Raw genomic sequence first — 18,713 nt, forward strand, 5'->3', positions numbered from 1 at the left:
AAGAGTTTGTCCCTTGGTTCTGTAAATCAGCAGTTTGAATGTAGATTGAGGTGTTGAACAACCTTCCTTATTTTGCCCTTTGTTCCATAGTGTTTTCCTAATGTTATGCACATATCGTACAAAGCAGATATTTACATATTCAGTGTGGCTACCTAGTGTTCCACACCAGAGGCAAAATTCCAAAGGCTTTACTCATGGTAAAAAGGTCCCTTCTCCATGAGTAATGCTGTGGAGTCAGGGAAGCTCCTAGTGAAATGAAGCTCCTAGTAAAACGTGTTGCTTAATACATGGCCAACATTAGAACTTTTCCTTGTAGCATTAGGGGCAAATATTAAAGTCTCTTCCCATCCTGTACCTCTGAGTTGATGTGATCCCACGTATCCTTGATAGGTTTGTGTCAAGTGGGAATAAAGTCAACAGCCAGAAAGACATTGGCAGCAGCCTGGTATCAAAGCCAAATCAAGGGAACTCAACTCAAATTATCACTCACCTCTATGGATATCTGAGACATCTGTCAGTCCTTATACATCCAACACTCCACAAATATTTTTAGTAGCTGGACAGAATATGTGTCCCATTCCATGAGCTCAGGGAGAGAGCAGCTCATGACTTGACACTGGAAAAGCCTTCTCTGCTGTTTAAAAATAGCTCCAGTTGTGGTGGATAAAGGCTGTTCACTCCCCAGGGGAAGGAGGTGTTCTGTATATGTAAATACCTTAAAAGCTGGAGAATGATGCCTAAGGACTTCCACTTCTGCTTGCTTAATTTAGGGGAAATAGGCTGTACTGCATCAAACTAAAATCTGTGTTTCTATGACACCTCTCTTTCTCCATCCCAAACAATCCCAATTGCTGCTGTGCTGTTATGTCTTTCCTGAGTCAACAGTTGTGTTTGTGTCCCAGTATTTAACAACCCTCAATGAACTTGAGCTCTTTTATAAATTGCTCACATGCATCACCACATCCTACGGCAATATCCTTCCCAGCAAGGCTGGGCACCATGGGGAAAAGTGCAGCTTTGGTAAAATAAAATTCTTGCAGAGTGTGGGCTACAGGTCCTGCAGGAGATGGCCAGAGACTTCTGCTCTTCTGGGCCAAGTGTCAGCAGAGCAAGTTTCTCAATATCCTGGCCCTGTCTCCAGCAAAACTGGTGCCTGTTAGCAATGCCATTGCAATTTGGGTGGGAGGTACTTCTATGTGTTAGACCCAGATTTATAAAGATTTATAAAGGCTGCAGTATCTAATTCGTAAACTAAAGAAAACCTCTGTACTGTGTATAGGATGAAGTCTAATCTGCCAACTTTGAGCAAAGTGAATTGGTGAAACATTGGAAGAGAACTTGCAGAACTTGTTATACTTGTTCTGTGAATAACACCAGGCTTTCTATTTCCCATACTCTTGTTCTGACAAATTTTACCGGCACTAAAGTAAACAAATGCCTTTCCTAGAGAAATGCTGCTATTTAAAATACTCAGGCTGGATTTTTGTTTCAAAATGGAAAGAAAGCAACTATGTCATTCCACTCTGATTACTAAGAGCAGTGATTTTTTTTTTTTTCTTTTGTGCTTTGGACCTGCCTAGAGGCACACATGCAACCACTATGCAACAAACCCCACCTGAGTTCATTGCCCTCTTTCACACTTGGCTCCAATTAAGTCTGAGTGGGCTCCACATCACAGGCAAAAGGGAGGGTTGAACCAATTCAAGCCATGGAACTTTCTGCTCATGGCCTCTGTTCCTCCCACCTTGACCCATACATATAAGCAAGTGGCCTCCCCCAAGGTTTTGCCCTTCTTTTAATCCCTTCTAGAAAATGAAGTGTCAGATGTTAATATTAATGTAGAGGTTAGCCAGCCTGTGGTAAGATCTCCTGGCTGGACTGGCTTGATACATACTGCTCTTGTCACCACACCAGTAATTAAGAGTGAACAGAGCAGCAATGCCAGTGCTCTATCCCATCAACCTGGTTATCTTTCTATTTCAGGGAAGAACCTTCACTTAAGAAGTGAGAGTACAGCTGGTCCCTGAAACAGAAAACACCCCTTTGCAGATATCAAACCAACATTATTGTGGAATGTCAAGATTTTAAGAACATTTAGCATTCCTGAAGCTCTCCCTGGATGTAAAGCACCATGTGGTTATTAAGTTGTTATTCTTAAAAATTCTTTAGGTATTTGTGCTACTTGTTATCCCCATTTTACATAGGGAAGGTTGGTCTTACACAGACTTCCAGCTTTTGAAGCTCTGGCTTCTACTTCAGCATCTAATTTTTGAGTCCACACATAGAAATTATGAGGTTTTAAGACTTTTTCATTGTAATTCTCATTTCCCCTTACTTCCTTCTCCATACTCAGATAAGACTTTTGTTCACTTATGGTCATTCTTCTGGTTTTTGAGAAAGTGCAAAACAAACACAACCTCCTTGTGTTTCCTTTCCTGGGGGAAGTCCTTGTGAGCCAGCAGTGGACTCTCCAAGGAAGCCCTCTGACTTCAGTGTGGGCTTGCTCAAGTAGACCTGGCTTCTGTTGTACTTCATGTTAGCTTCAGGGTGAGATGCAGAGATAAAAACAAAGGTCGGGGCAGATCTGTGAATGACAAACATCAGAATCATGGAGCTGATATGCTTCTGCCATGAGCTGTAACAACTCTGATAACCTTGGACCACACTGATGTCCTGATATAGTCTCTTTAAACTTACCAAAAAAAAGCCTGGAGAGAGCTGTTCAGACACACTGCAGTGTGCTACAATTCAAATAAGGTCACAGAATTGCATTCTCTAAACCTGTCATTATTCCTGAGGCACTAGATAGAACATCAAGGACACATTTCAGCTGTTTCAAGGCACACAATCACAGCTTCTTGCCAGCCCCCAATTTTTTAATTTGGAAGAAAGATTCATGCAGTCATTCCATCTGTTGATCCCCATTCCTGTTGACTAATTTTAACCAAATACCATGGAAGAGCAAGGACCTCCCAAGCCTTGTGAAATCAGGTGATAGGTAAAGAGGAGATGCTGAAGCTGTTGTATCACCATTAGCCCATGTGGCCAATTACCATGGACATATCTCCATACCAGCTGCCTCTAATTCAGCTGGTGTTGGAGGACACAGGAGTGTACTGCAGATGACAGGCAACAAAGGGAGAAAGCAAAATAATTTGTAGAAAAACAGTCTTCAGTCATTCCACTGCTGGGAGCTCCAGGCATTTGTTGCCTGCTCCATAGAAGAAGCATTTCTGTATTCTGCAACCATATAGAAAACAGGCACGATTTTAAACAGATTTTTTAAAAAAATTAATAAATCCATTTGCAGACTTTTTAATTCCACAAGACCCCCATCTGAAATTAATAGATTGGGCAAGGTACACAATGAAAAAGCAGTCACACAAATAAGCCAGAAAAGCCAAAGTATTGGTTTGCATGAGCAAGTGCTGGCTGGATAAGCAAGGGCTAGGCAATGTAGCATGAACCCATGAAGGAAGAACATTATTGAGGTTTAAATTGATAAAACCTTGAGGAAGCTTGAGTCATTGGTGATAAATTTCTATCTTCAGAGGAAATTAGGCTTAAAGGAAAAGGAGCTGGTTTAAAATATATTTAAAGTATCAAATTGCATGTATTTATGCCAAAGTCACTTTCCCACTCCCACAGACTGGGAATAGAAATTGTGGTCCACACTCACCTCTTTGAAAACTGCAGCATCAGTTGTTTTACAGTCAAATAAGCAGTAAGGTCAGGAAGGAAGCAGGTCTGGAAAAGTTAATGCTCTTGCTCTGGGTCTCATTTTTTAAATGATCTGGGTCTCATTTTTTAAATGAATTGGGTCTCTAGTTCTGCAGAAGTGGCTGGGAAAGGAAGTAATGCATGAAATCAAATGATGAGGAGCTTGTAAGTTTGGGGAGCTGCTTATGAGGATGGGATGATGGAGAATGTGAAGTAACCTATGCAATCTGACCTATTTCAGAAAAAGAATTGGCAGGAGGCAGGTCTCTTTATCCTCATATATCCCTGGGCACTTTTATGGTATGCTTTCTATTACACCAGGATATTGTGTTCTTGCCAGCAGTGCAGGATATCACACACTGGTAGCTGGGGGTCTGATGGAGGTGGGAGTGTACACACGGAATTGATTATAGGTTCACATCCTCTTGCTGTCAAGTCACATGAGGATTTTAAGGACTGACTCTGAGTTTGGAGAAGAGGAAGCAACAGAGACAGCTGTATATTAAGTACCTCTGGAAGGCTTACTGAAATGCCCAAAGAATTGCTCATCTGTCTCAACAGAAAGGGAATACTGCCATCAAAGCTGTTGGGAGCTCAAGAGGTAAATACTAGAGAGCTGAGATCAAATAGATATCCTGAGGTATGTTGAGGACCATGCTACAAATAGGAAGGAAGAAAAAGCTCAGAGCATTCAGGTGGCCCTTCACAACCTCTTTTTGTAGCCATGTTTAGACAGCACATAAAATGGGATATCAGCTCTTAATTATCTGGTTTGTGGACTAACTAACTTTGTCCTGAGTTGCAGCACCTTATTTCTGTGGATGCAGTGGCCAGCCTTGGTTCGCACCCTGCCTACCTGCTGATGTGTACCACTGTAATGGCTCCCTGAAGAGCTGCCTGGCTGCTTTTAGCCTGTTATTTTTATTACAGGTCCTGTGTATGTTGTTTACTTTGCAGTATCACTGGGTAATGGGAAGTGCTTGGCATTCTCAACCCATTGCCATTTTCATATCAAGTGGTTTTCTAGGTAGCCCATAAAAGACTGGGTCTGTTTATGTTCTGGATTTGGGGTCAGCCCAGTTTGGAAACTTCAAAGACTGAAGTTCTAGGTCTTGTCTTGTCTTCTAAAGATTAAAATTATTACTTATTGCTTCCCCTTTTTTCTGGAAACTGCAGATTGTGGGCAAGCATTTTGATATGGATCAGGAGTGTGCTTCTGAGGCTGATCCTCCTCATGCTATGGACTTTGGGTGAGAAATCTGTGTTTCTTCCAAAAAGAGCTAAGCTGAAAGATGTGCTCCAGGGGCATATGTAGCATACCCCAATGAGTAGTGGATATTCAGTCCACAGGATCACAGGAAATGCCCAGAAACAGATGCAGTGACAATGACAGGGCTTATGTTGCAGCTGTTTTACTTCACAAATCAAATCCTCCAACACCAGGTCACTTACCCAAATATCAGTCTTCAATATTGTACCTTGCTATGTTGACCAAACTGCCTTTTGGTCTTCCTCAGGGGCATTTACACTGGCTCCTCCTCATTAGAAAAGAAAGATGCCATTGCTGGAAATTCTGGCACTTTGTGACATCTCTGATTTCCAGAAGATGCTCTTCTGCTCAGTCACATTTGTTGACAGCCTCCAACATGCTGCAGAAAACTTTTACCTGAGAAAGATTTTGACAGTTAAAGGTGTGATAAAAAGATCAGCTGGTTACCTGTCCATGTCCTCTGAAATTTGTTTCAGTGCAGTTGCAATATCTCTGGGATTTAGGTTACATTCATCAGATTGAATTGACCAGACTTTATTATTTAGCTATGCAGTGCTGAATAAAATATGATAGAATTTTTCAAAAAGCATTATGACTTGTTTTGCTTTAAATAAAAATGATCATCTACTCTGTGGTTAAAACCCTTGGGGGACTAAATCTCAAAGCACATGACAGAAAAATGCTTTACCCCTTCTCTTCAGTGACAGCTTTGCTATTTGGCTTAGTTTTCCTGTGGAAAATATGCAAGGTAACTATTTTAGTGGCATATTTCTGGGATCACAGAGAAGAAAGAAGCAAGGAAGTGTGTATAAACACTAGGGTATTTACTAACAGGGCTGGGAGAAAGGAACTGACAATCATCTCTGCTTTTTTTTGACTAAAAAGGAATATATACCTACTCAGATACCTTGGTTATTGAATCTGTGTGCACTGAGATGAGTAAGGAACAGAACTGATGACTTCAAAATATTGGGAAATAGCTAAGACCATGCTCATGTTGGTCAATTGTGCAGGGAGTGTTCCCTGTACATTGTGCTAGATCATCTGCATTATTCATTTATACAAACAGACCCAGGCTAGAATGCCTTGTACTCTTCCACAGTTGGAGAGGCAGCAGAGGGCAAGGAGTGCTCCTCATAGGATGAAACCACATCAGTCTGTAGGCTGAGAGACTTCCATATTTTGATGGATACAATCTACTCTATGACAATTCATTTCACACCGGAGAATGGCCCTGTACAGTTACTTGTCTAGTCAGCCTCTGCCTATCTTTGTTTTAATTTGTGTAACATATAGGAATAAATGTAGAAAAGTTGGCTAAGGTTAGAGACACCTCCATAGGGCAAAACAAGGAGTGGATATAAGGGAAACCTGACTTATTTTATATTTGCTAGACTATATAAGGACTGGTTGCTGTAGTTTTTCAGAAGAATCAGAGTGTTGCAATCTTATCATTCCTGTCTTTGTCCTCTTTGGATGCAAACGGCAGGAGACGGGCTGAATCTGAAGAAACCCCCATTAGCCACACCCTTGATGCAACTCACATTCTTTGTGCATTTACTCAGGGCTATCAGCTTGCCTCGCTCTCTCTGTGCCATAGATTTCTCAGTGCTACAAACACCTAAGGAGACAGTATTTTCAGCAACCTCTTGCAGTATTTGCATGTGGTATTGAACTTGGTGTGAGAGCTGGGAAGAGGGAAGGGAAGGGAAGGGAAGGGAAGGGAAGGGAAGGGAAGGGAAGGGAAGGGAAGGGAAGGGAAGGGAAGGGAAGGGAAGGGAAGGGAAGGGAAGGGAAGGGAAGGGAAGGGAAGGGAAGGGAAGGGAAGGGAAGGGAAGGTGCAGGATAAACATGACCAACCCAAACCAACCACCTCACCTGAGCTTGGCATTTTTCCTGAGTCAAAGTTCATGGCATGGGCTTATGCCTTGTCCCCATCTCTTCATCACTGTGGACATGCATGGGCTGTGACAGGCTATGCAGTAGGTCAGGAATTAGGTGAGCAAGGGCATAAAGTGCAGAACAGACAGTGAGAGTAATGCAATTAGCAGTATTAGTGTTCATAATCAGACACCTAGCATTACTACTCACCCATCCTGAATTACTATACAGTGTGTTCTGATAGTGTCACCATGCACGAGCACAGGCTGGGAGCTGATCTGCTGGAAAGGAGCTCTGTGAAGAAGGCCCTGGGGGTCCTGGTGAACAACAAGCTGCCCATGAACCATGTCCACAAGAGGAGACCTTATGATTGCATGCAAATATGTGAAGAGAGGGTGTCAAGAGGATGGATCCAGGCTCTTCTCAGTGGTGCCCAGCAATAGGACAAGAGGCAATGGGCAGAAACTGAAGCACAGGAAACTCCATCTGCATATGAGGAAGAAACTACTTTACTATGCAGATGACCAAGCAGATTGTCCACAACATATTGCTCAGACATGTTGTGGAGTCTCCCTCACTGGAAATATTCAAGAACAATCTGGATGCTGTGTCATTTGCTCTAGGATGACCCTGCTTGAGCAGAGAGGCTGGACCAAGTGACCCACTATGGTCACCAGTGACCCATTCTGTGATTCGGTGTTAGCTCTGCTTCCACTGACATCCCATTAACTGACAGCATGCTCAAACTGTATTTCCTACAATCATACAGAGTTGTATGATTTCTGATTGAATAAAAGAATATATGTACCATACTAATATCCAGATATAAGTCGCCTCAACAGAGTACAGAAATAAGGCAGGAGCTTGTTTTTATATAGGAAACTTGTGCTGTTTAGTAACAAAGATTTTGTATATAATATACTTCATTCCATCATAGCATCAATCCTGATGTCCTTACCCTCATGGACTGCAAAACTTACTGAGGTAAGAAATGCCTAGTTTTGGTACTTGTTAAAGTTTATGAAAAACCACAGTAGTCTCTACATGAAGTTACAAACAACAAAATGACAGACGCTTTTAAGCAGGAAATGCATTCTACCCTTTGGAATTATCTCCTAGATAGCAATGGAGGTGCCACATTCCCCAGGAGTTCAGCAGAGATTTTGCTAGAGGGGAAAGAACAACTACAAAGAGAGTAAATCTGAATACTTTTGTCAATACAGTGTAGTTATTCCTATGAAACCCTGATAACCTTGTTCAGTTTATCTTATCAATTGCTGTGTTTATCTTCAATACTGAAAGAATTTGCCATATCTTTTTTCTCTTGTAATTACTTTAGGTGTTAATCAAAATGCACAAAACTATTTTTTCCCCTGCTTTTGGGGGTCTTTTCAAAGAGAAGCCATAATTCACAAAATAGATGGCTCACACTTTCTCCCATGCAATGGCTGCTAAAAACCACTACAGCCACACAGGTTTCATTTTTAAACTGATTTTTTTGTTGCCTACTTTCATTAAGGTACAATCTAGTTTTGTGAATCCCTAACAGAGTTTATATAATTTTGAAAGTCTGTTCCTGATTTAAGAGAATTTTGCTGAAAAATGCCACAGTGAACTTGGTGACTGAGATGATAGATAAATGTAACACAGATATAAAAAAAATTAAAGAACATGTACGAACCCTACTGAGATAATACCTTGGTCATGTGGTTGAAATACTGACTATATGCAATTGATATGCAATTTATTGTGATGAAGGTTTAATTTCAACACTGATGCGTTTGTTGGTGTTGTCCTTTTTAAGTTCTGTTATACAAACAAACAAAAAACCAAAGAAACTGCTGGATTCTGCATATGGGATGAGGCAACTCGGGATGTAGGACAGATTGGTGAATGAGATGCTGGAAGCAGCGCCATGGAAAAGGGTCTGGGGGTCCTGGTTGACAGAAAGTTGAATGTGAGTCAGCAGTGCCTGGCAGCCAGGAGGGCCAAGCCTGTCCTGGGTGCATCAGGCACAGCATCACCAGCTGGGCAAGGGAGGGGATTGTCTCCTCTGCTCTGCACTGGGATCGCCTCACCTTGAGGGCTGGGGGTGGTTTTGGATAGCACAGTGTAAGAAAGATACAAAGCTATTAGAGAGCAGCCAAAGGAAGGCAACAAAGATGGTAAAAGGCCATGAGGGGAAGCTGTATGAGGAGCAGCTGAGGTCATTTAGTCTGTCCAGCCTTGAGGAGACTGAGGGGAGACCTCATTGCAGCTAAAATCTCCTCATGAAAAGAAGAGGAGGGGCAGAGACTGATTCTTCTTTGTGGTGACCAGTGGTGACCAATGTCAGGACCTGAGGGACTGGCTTGGAGTTGTGTCAGGGAAGGTTTGGGGTTTTACCCCCAGAGGGTGGTTGGGCACTGAACAGGCTCCCCAGGGAAGTGGTCACAGCCCCAAGCCTGACACAGTTCAAGTAGTTTTTGGATAACACTCTCAGGCACATGGTGTGACTCTTGGGGTGTCCTGTGCAAGGCCAGGAGTTAGAATCAATGATCCTGATGCATTCCATCCAACTCAGCATATTCTGTGATTCTGTAAATAGTGTTAAGCGAGGAGAGAAAGATAATCTGTGTAAAAATCCATCTATTTTCATCGGGGACACTCTTCAGAAATAGCATGATCCAAGGTTTAAATAGAGCTCTTGAGTGATAACCCTAGCTCTACCACTAAAGCTCCGCCCAAGGCAAATTATTTTACATCTATAAAATGGAAATGATAGGTACTAACCTGCTTTACAGGAGATTTGCAAAGATAAATTACTTAATGTGTGTGCAATATTTTCAACATGCAAAGTGCCATAAAGGTCTATGAATTTTTATCTCAGCCCTTGCTTTAAAACCTGAGTGAGCACTCATAGAATACAAACAACAATGCAAAATACAATGTCAACAATCTCAAACAACATGCAAAATCTGAGCAAACCAGATTGTAAAACTCCGCTAATTTGTCTCCATTTCTTGTCTCTCAGTAAAAGGCCTGACTTTAAAACCACTTTCACCACTTATTTACAGAGAAGAACAGCATCACCATTGAGAAATGGTTGCTGATTAATTTTTTTGCGGGGCAAATGCTGACCCACTCTTGGTGGATAATGAAAAGCAACCTTTTTTTTTTTTCATGTAAGGAAAGGATCCAGCAGCAGGGATTTTTTAACTCTTGAGAGGGTTTTGAAACTCTATTTTGTTTGGAGGAAATGTGGAAGGGATAGAAGAATTAATCCTGCTTTTTCCACTGATAGGGAAATCAGTTATTCATCCTCTTGCAGCTACTTCTCTCCATGTGTGGCAAAGTAACCAGCTCAGTGGAGCAGGCAAGTGGCGGTGAGTCAAATTTTGCAATCCAGAAGCATGTTCATGTGGAAAAATTACCAGATTACACCATCTTCACTTCACAGGTCAGCATGTTTATGCTTAATATATAGAAGACATGATACATATATATACACACACATACTATAAAGCAAGCAAATCAAAAGAAAGCTGAAGACAGATGTTGCATTTAGTATTTTCATTATGAACTGTCAATTGAAAAATTGGTGATCAAAAGGTTGGCCTTTGTTCCATAACCTTTGATCCATGCACACATGCAGCCAGCAATAAAATTTTGCAACATGAATATTGAATGCCCTTGGTAAAATTCATGTTTGCTTCAGAGGAATTACACCAAAGGCAGTCACTGGGTATGTGACCAGCTATTTAGGGAAAATGTCATGTTTGAATTTAAACCATTTCAGAAATTGCTCAGTTGGTAAAAAAGGCCTGAAATTCCTGCCTGTGATAAGCTTCTCAAACTTTAGTCTTAGAGTTCCTTTATGTGTCTTGTGACCTTGTCAAGCAGAGTACAATGCCTCAAAAGTAACACATTTGTGCTCACAAAGGTGGGAGGACAGAATTTACAGCAGCTTGCTGTGCAGCCCCTTCTGCAGTACTGCACTGCCAGCAGCAGATGAGAGTCTCCTGTAGTGGGTATCTGAAGCCTGGGAAAAAGATTTAAAGGGGCATTTGCCTAGTCTCTCCTTGCTCACCATGTCAGCAATGAAGGAGGTGTTTAGTTAGTATCGAATACTTGAATTTATGTGTGTTTGTGTAAGGGCAGTACATGATGGAGGGTGAAGCAAGTATGAAATGTTCCTGCCCAGTATATCAAGTAGAATAACAAAAATTCTGCAAAACAAGTGTTTGTTCCTCAACATGTTAGGACAGGATTTGGACCAGTTTATCCACTGAATTCACATGCAAAAATGTTTTCTTTTTTCCCTATGTTTAGTTTGGTTTTCATTTGTCACTTTGAATCCTCTCTTTCTCTAAATTAAAAAAACCCTATTACCTTCTATATTGGTAGCTTGATACCCAGTGTGCATGTCTAGGGGCACTTTTTAACTTACCTGCAGAACTGATTTGAAGTCAATTTCTTGCTTGTCTTAATTGCATTTCCTTTATCATAAGGCAAGCTGTAATCATTAGTGTGTGCTGAGGATGCTCCCTAGAAGTTGATCTCTTTTTCCTAGGTTTCTCTCACTTTTAAAGATCCTCCTATTTGTCTAAATAAATGAAAAAGAACCACATACACATAGTGTATATGAAGTTGCACTGTGTGAGAATCTTTGAAATAAATTTGTACTAATATTGTATTGTAAGCTAAGGTTCTGCCCTCAGTTACAGCCATGAAACCAATCACATGAATAGAGCTTCTCGGATGTTGTTAATGTGTGAGTTTACTTCAAAGTACACCTTCCACATTATTTACAAAATATAATTGAACCAGAATGTCAGTTACAGAATGTGAAAGCAGTCTTGTAATGCAACTTATGTGCTAGGATGTGTAAATGGGATGGTAGTTTTCTATGCCTAGTTAGGAGAGCGGCTAGTTAAAGTATCAGAAAAAAAAGATTTTTCAGAAGAATTTGACTGGTAGGAGAAGGGTGATGGATCTCTCAAAGAAACATGCATAACAGAGAAAAGTCAAGGTACACTCAGTGACTATTTTGCAATCTATTGTGCTCCAGTACCCTGTGACAGACACAGACATTTAGCACGGAATTTCCCGAACCTCATGTCGTTATTGGTTTTAGTGCCGGAGTTCCCACTTAATCACAGCAGTTTTAAGTCTTCATATCCTATTGACTGTGTAACCTAAGCCCTCAGAAGAGCCCTCAGAAGAAATTACCACCGGTATTCAGCAGGTTTGAGTGTTGAATCATGATCTACTCGGAGAAACTCCAACCCAGACAAATGGCACGTCTGTGTCTTATTTACATACCTGAGTGACAAGACAGTGTTTCCTCCCACTTTCCAGAGAAACAGCCTGTTAAAAAACCATAGGAATATTTTAATGAATCCTGAATAGCTTGGGTTTTCCTCTTGACGGAAAGGAGCACCATACTCTTTTGCTTAATGTCTGTGGATGTACTTGGAGCACCTCAGGAACACTTGTGTTATTTTGTGTCTATTAAGTAACTTGCTACGCGGAGCAAGGAGCACTTTCTCAGTGCTAGTGGCCGGGGAACAGAAGCGGTACGGGCAGACAGGGACCCTGTTACCCCTGTGCTAAATTCGCATTAAAACTGAGCTGTTTTATTCCACGCACACACTTGGCCTTACAAGTATTGGGAGTAAAATGACCTGAACGAGAGCAGGACTGTTCGCAGAGGCCAAGTGGGCTCCGCTGATTTCGGGGGGCAGAAATGGGGCCGGAGCCTCGGAGATGCGCCCCTGGGGAGTGGATCGAACCTCCGGAGCTGCTTCCCTGCTCCCGGTAAAGCGCCTCAGCTCTCCCTTGCCCGCACTGCTCCCGGTAAAGCGCCTCAGCTCTCCCTTGCCCGCACTGCTCGCGGTAAAGCGCCTCAGCTCTCCCTTGCCCGCACTCCTCCCCCTGGAGCTGCGGGGGGACAGTTCTCCCTGAGGAACGGGACGGGACAGAGCTCCTGCTGCGACCTCCCCCGGGACACCCGCACTGCTGTAACCCTCTGCCCCTCCACGACTGCCGGGCGGGAGCACACGGGAAGGCAGAAGCTGCGTTAGCGCCACTCCGCTTTTTTGCGAGCTGTGCCGCAAATGCACGCTCGTGCCTCTGGCAGCTGCCGGGCAGAAACTGCCGGGAAGTAGAAAATCCGCACATACACACCCTGCCGAGCAAGGAGGAACGGCTAAACTGTCTCGTCCCCGCTTCCACCTACTCTCATCCTATATTCCGGGACAGGTGGGGGGCCCGCCTCTTCTCCACCTCGACGGGGCCGGCGCTGCCGGTCTCTCCTCCCCTCTCCTCCTTGCTCCCTCCCAATCCTCCTCCTCCTTGGCGTCCCCAGAGGGAGCCCCTGCGCTCCGCGACCGAGTGGAGAGCGCAGCCGGGCGCACCCCGTCCCACAGCCGGCTCCAGCCGCTCCGCAAGCCCTTGTGCACCGGCCGCCGCCTGTAGCAGGAGGAGCAGAGGTGGGAGGAGGAGGAGGAGGAGGAGAAGGAGGAGGAAGGCAGCAGCCCGTCCGCAGCGGGGCACGCACGTGTGCGCGCAGACCTCGACGGCCGCCCTCCAGCATGCTGCTCGGAGCCGCGCAGGGCAGAGCGCCGGAGAGGAGCTGATCGCTGCCGCGGGAGAAGAGCAGAGGGGAGCAGGAGCGGCTCCGCGGAACCATCCGTGCGCCCGTCCCGTCCGACCCGCAGCCACTGCGCCGAGGGAGCGGCGGTCCCGCAGCATGGGCGGCCGCAGCCCCCTCGCTGCCGCCGGGCCCCGCGGCGCCGCTGTCCTGGTGCTGCTGCTGGGGCGCCTCGCTCTCTGCCTTGCCGTGGAGGGAAAGAAAGGTAGGGGGCCGGGGGGAAGAGGGCAGCGGGGTCCCGCCGCCCTTTGCTAGCTGCGTACTGGGGGACCAGAGAGCCGGCGCTGCGGGCGGCTGCGTTCCGCGGCCTCCCGGGGGGAGAGGCGGAGGGAAAGTCCCAACTACTTATTTCCCTAAGAAAAAAAACAAATCAAAACAAAAAACCCACCCCAAAAACAGAGAGAGGGGAGAAACGGGGAGAAGACTAAACCTATAGCAGCGATCACGCAGCCCTGACTTCCTGATTCTTGGTTTATTTTCTTTTGTGGGGGTGGAGGAAATAAAAGGGAATAAGCCTTGGCACATCTCATCGGTTGTGCTTCTTTAGTGTTTCTTTTTTCTTCTTTCCCCCTTCCCACGTTTCCCAGTCACTCCCCGGAGAGCACTTCCCGGCTCAGCCCAGCACAGCCGCTCTCGGCTCCCTTGCACCGGGGCGGCGAGGAAAACCCGCGGGGTTCCCGAGTAAGCGCCGCTCCGGTAACCCGCTGTCGCGGGTCCTCCGCTTGTCCTGTTCAGAAATAGTCATAGTGATAATAGAAAAAAGTATACACCTGGGGAGGAGGTGACTGAAAAAAAGGGAAACTTTGTGTGGGTTCTGGTTATCAGAAAGAGGAGGGATTAATCCCTCCGTCCCGTCCCGTCCCGAGGCTGCCGGCGCTGCCAGCCCCGGCGCTGCCCGCCCGTGCCGGCGGTGCGTGGGAACAGCTCGGCGGGGCTGGCTGTGGGGCAGGGGCGTGGGGCTGCTGCGGGTGCTTGGGTTTTCCTTCTTCAGTGGAGAAGCTGTCTCAGAGGATGAGAAGCCGTTTCTGGCTGGTCAGACCCGTCGCATTTTCTCTGTGTGTGGTGTTCTCTTTTCTAAGTTTGGAGAGCAGGCCCCGGCTGCTGTTCCAGCCGGAGAGCAGTCCTCTTTATCTTGGAAATCTGCCAGCCAGAGGAAAAAATGCAGATTTGGGTGGTTTGGTTTTTCTTCTTTTTCCTTTCATTCTTTTTAAAGAAAAAGCGGGAGAACTATTAGTTTCTAGAAGCCACTGCATGGCTTAGAGCAACTTAAGAGTCTTTTGTGACTGTGAATGGTAAAGCCACCCTGAAAGTGAGGAACACCCCATCCAAAAGAACTAGTTGCACAACTTTTAAAAAGTGGAAAGATTCTCTTGTTCCAGAAATCAAGTTCAAACCTGTTGTAGATGTAACATGGGCAGTTTTCTTTCCTGGTTTTCTTTTTATTTATTTATTTTTCCTCACTCTTTGAAGCTGGTGAGAAGTAAAGTGCCTCCCATCTGCTCTGCCTGTCTTTTGAGATGCATTCTCAGGTGCACATGCCCTGTATAATATATTAAGAGTGAGGAGAAATACCTTGTTTATAATGTTTAATTCTGTGTCTCATAAACTTAGGAGGTTGCCAGTTTTTTGAGGATTACTAAATCATCAACGGCTACATGATAAATCCAATAGAGGTTATTCTCAGGATGTTGTGTCCGCAAGTAACTGGGTCCTCTACCAGAGGAACTGAGCTGGATGCTCAGTGGCAGAGGTGGAAGCAGAAGATTTCTTCAGAAAGCATTAATCAATTGATTTGAGTTATTAGTTTCTCCCCACAGTTGAAGATAAGCAAGAAAATTATTCAGAGGCACAAAATGAAGCAGCATCTGAGAATTGAGTGTTACTGATTTGAAGCAACAGGTCCAGCAGGTAGTAGAGGATCAGTGTATGCTTGGGACTGCCTCCTTGGTCAAATGATAAGACCTAGCATCAGATTTCAGAAAAATGCTGAAAGGAAACTTGCTGTCATAAATATATGGAACACTTCTGCAAGTTCAAATCTCATGTGAAAAGACACTTCTTAAAACTTTGACCTGATTTGTTCTATTACCAAAATGACATGTCTTGAAAAAAAAAAAGATGCCTGGGCAGCTGTTAGAAGAACATCAGAATCAGCCTATAAAATCCAATCAACATAATGTTTGAATGGAAATTTAAATACAATTGTGTCTTCTCCCAAAATTGTAGAATTAATGTTCTTGAAGATGGATGAGAGAAACCTGTTTTTGTTGTAACACTGTAGTCATTAAGATACAAACAGAAGCCTAGTTGAACATATTCCAGAACCAAACAGCATTGCTCAAAAGTGAAGTACTCTCAGCACAGGGATCAATACCCACCTCTATATACCTGCTCTGATGTTGACCCATATTATGTGAAGCAGAATTAATCTGGATTTCCACTGATATATCCCGGGAGGCCTGCATTGTGGTACCTGAGATAAATACCTGTGATAGCTGGCATGCCACTTATGCTGGCTGCATTTGACCCGTGTCCTTTGTGTGACAGCGCTCGGTGACAGTGCTACGGTCCAGCAAATTGCTTTTTGTTGCTATATACTGGTTTTATATCTCTAGTTTTGATCTGTAGCTGCAGACATTGTGGGATGGGAGTGTGCAGCTCCGTGTCGGGAGTGTGCATACAGGCGTGCCAGGCGGCTCGGAAGCTGCCAGGGTGGACTGTGGTAGCTTTCTGTACCTGGAGTCTTATACAAAGGACTAAGTTCTTTAAGAGTATCCAAGTATTCATGTCCATGTGAAGTAAAACACTTTTGTCTAATATCCTGTGCAGTGTTTACGTGTGGGCTGTGTGTGTACTTATATTGAGTATTGTCTTGTAGTTTCTGCACTGTGTATTATTCCATGCTTACTTGTGACAGATGCCTACAAGTAGACATCTAGAGTCTTTGTGGATTGTGCAGATCCAGTTATGTGCAAGAATGCAGTGCCTTTCAGATGCACTCCAGTGCAACCTGGCCACTGCTGTGTGGAGCAGAGATCTGGCAGAAGCCTGTGAGTTGTGCCTGCTATGGGGGCCTCCCAGCAGGGGACTGCCCACGCATCCACAGCATGGCTGAGGAATCAGCAGTGTTCTCTGTCTACCTGCTACCAGATGAAGGAGGTCTCATACTCCTGATAAAGTCCCAGGAGAGCTGGTACAGTGTTCTCTCATTCCAGTGTTTGTATTTCCACTGACACAAGTGGAATTTTCTATGTGGATGGGAATTAGTAGTATATTTGTGTAGGTATTTATTATATGAGATCTTGTCTATGCAACCATTTGTTAATTTCGATTTCCTTGGTAAATGACCAAACATTTTTGGATTTGCAAACTAAAATCTGTGCAGTCTTGATGGTAAATAAAGTTAGAGAAATGGAAACTTAGATACTGATATGGCCCAATTTGGTGAGATAATAGAAATAAATAAATAGTGTTGCGTGTGGAGCTGCTTTTACTCCAATGCCTCAGTGTGCGTATAATTAAGAACAAAATCCAAAACCCATCATTAAGAGAAGTGAAGGTAAGGTAAAATGCTAGCAGGTCATCTCCTTAATTCAGGCAATCTGCAAAATATAGTGACTATGTGCAAAATTTTACAAGGGAGATTGGCCTCTCAGCAAAGTTTGTGTACAGTGAGCAAACTAGATGCTTAAGTGTTACTAAATACAAGTGTGTTATTTATTACATCAAGAGTATATTAAGAGATTTGCAGATAAATAGGAAATCAAGATCAATGCCCTGGAGACTTTACAATCAGAGTAGTCCGTTGTAATTTATTTGTTAATTTATAAAGAGAGACTTTTGGGGAGTGTCGCACAGTGCCATTATGGTCCTCAGGGCTGACTTTTGCATTTAGGTATCCATGTATCACTGAAATCACTGGGATATGCTGGCTTTAGCAGAAAGATAGCTGACTAGCCAAACCAGTTCCTTCAGAAATTGTCCTTACCTTCCTTGAGCACAAACTGCTTTTGCTTAATAGCTCTTCGGAAACAAGGCTAGTGGAAGGTTTACTTCATTTTTGGGAGGATGACAGTACCTTCATGGAATGGTTTTGCATAAAACTGTTGATGTTGCTACAAACTCTTGCACTAGTCCAGGTTTCAGTTGTATGTGTACATCAGAGAGTACAGTCACATACATGGGTATGTGAGTGGATTATCCCAGAAAGAATTGATACTCAAAATTGGTGTCAGTATGTTATGTTATAAGCACCAGCATTTATGGGTATGAGAACTTGTGTTAAATCTCATGTTAGACTCTTGTATTGCAAAAGGGTTTGTGTAACACAAATTTGACTTGTAGAACTTTTATTTGAGGGAGCCAGAACTCATAAAAGCATCTTCTGGCTGTTCTGTATTAGAAACACTTCCTGGGGTGACCTGGCTGACAAACCTTTATAAATCTAGACTAGTCAAATTCTGTAAAAAGATTACTTTCTAGATACAATAATTGCCATTTTGGAATTGTGTGAATTGCATTAGGCATCTTCTAATTGTGTTTATAATTTCTCAAACCCCATTCTGCTGTACTGCTCTCCTTGGACATCTACTTACTAGTGAAAAATGAACTTCTGTCAGTCAGGGCTCATCTGGCACAAGAATCGCATTCAGCTTGGCTGGGAAATCGCTAGCTTTATCAGAAAGAGAAAGTTATTAGGAAATGCAGCAAAGCTGTTATTTGCTTCTCAGTGGAAGGATCGTTCTAACTTTTTGACTCCTGCATTTGCTTTGTGGCAGTTGTAGGAGGTTTGGAGCCTGTGATGAACACTCAAGCAGCAGTTTCTGCCGTGACAGGGATAGTTGCCTGTCTCACACTCGCCTTGAGGTTAGCTTGAGCAACACATCTTGCTCTAAGTGCAGAACTTTCCTCTCTGGGTCCTGAGCAGTGCTTCATCCAGCACCTATGAGAGGGACCATGGCCGGGAGCTGTGTGATGCTGAGCTCTATGGCAGAGGAACAGGGATAATAATGAGGGGCCCTTACCGCTGGGATGCACCCTTCAAACATAGCTCCTGCAATGCCACGTACCTCTGGTGATGAGGGTGGAACAAGAGCTGTGTTGGATGTGACTCTTCAGAAGTTCCTGAGAACCACTGCTGTTCATACCTCTTGGCTTCAGAGAGCTTGTGAAATGCACAAGTACATGGAGGGCCTGCACTATGAGTTT

The 18,713-nt window shown here is 43.9% G+C and overlaps 2 protein-coding genes across 2 annotated transcripts in view; one reads left to right on the forward strand and one right to left on the reverse strand.

Annotated features, from left to right (window-relative positions):
* Positions 1-1,522: 1,522 nt before the first annotated feature.
* The window catches only part of LOC144248900 (uncharacterized), a 29,727-nt gene continuing 12,536 nt past the window's right edge, over positions 1,523-18,713 (reverse strand). The window contains exons 2-7 of the mRNA XM_085561182.1: positions 14,084-14,232; positions 13,040-13,846; positions 12,176-12,220; positions 6,869-6,965; positions 5,173-5,386; positions 1,523-2,584 (exon numbers count right to left, since the gene is read on the reverse strand). Of these exons, the coding sequence (XP_085417308.1) occupies positions 13,062-13,846; positions 14,084-14,232 (934 nt within the window). The 3' untranslated portion in view covers positions 1,523-2,584; positions 5,173-5,386; positions 6,869-6,965; positions 12,176-12,220; positions 13,040-13,061. The remainder of the gene's footprint in view (positions 2,585-5,172; positions 5,387-6,868; positions 6,966-12,175; positions 12,221-13,039; positions 13,847-14,083; positions 14,233-18,713) is intronic.
* Positions 13,576-18,713, forward strand: part of EGFR (epidermal growth factor receptor) — a 150,676-nt gene continuing 145,538 nt past the window's right edge. The window contains exon 1 of the mRNA XM_021531480.3: positions 13,576-13,710. Coding sequence (XP_021387155.2) covers positions 13,605-13,710 — 106 coding nt within the window. The 5' untranslated portion in view covers positions 13,576-13,604. The remainder of the gene's footprint in view (positions 13,711-18,713) is intronic.

The sequence above is a fragment of the Lonchura striata genome, chromosome 2, assembly GCF_050655825.1.
Source record: "Lonchura striata isolate lonStrDom1 chromosome 2, ASM5065582v1, whole genome shotgun sequence".
In the NCBI taxonomy this organism is placed as follows: domain Eukaryota; kingdom Metazoa; phylum Chordata; class Aves; order Passeriformes; family Estrildidae; genus Lonchura; species Lonchura striata.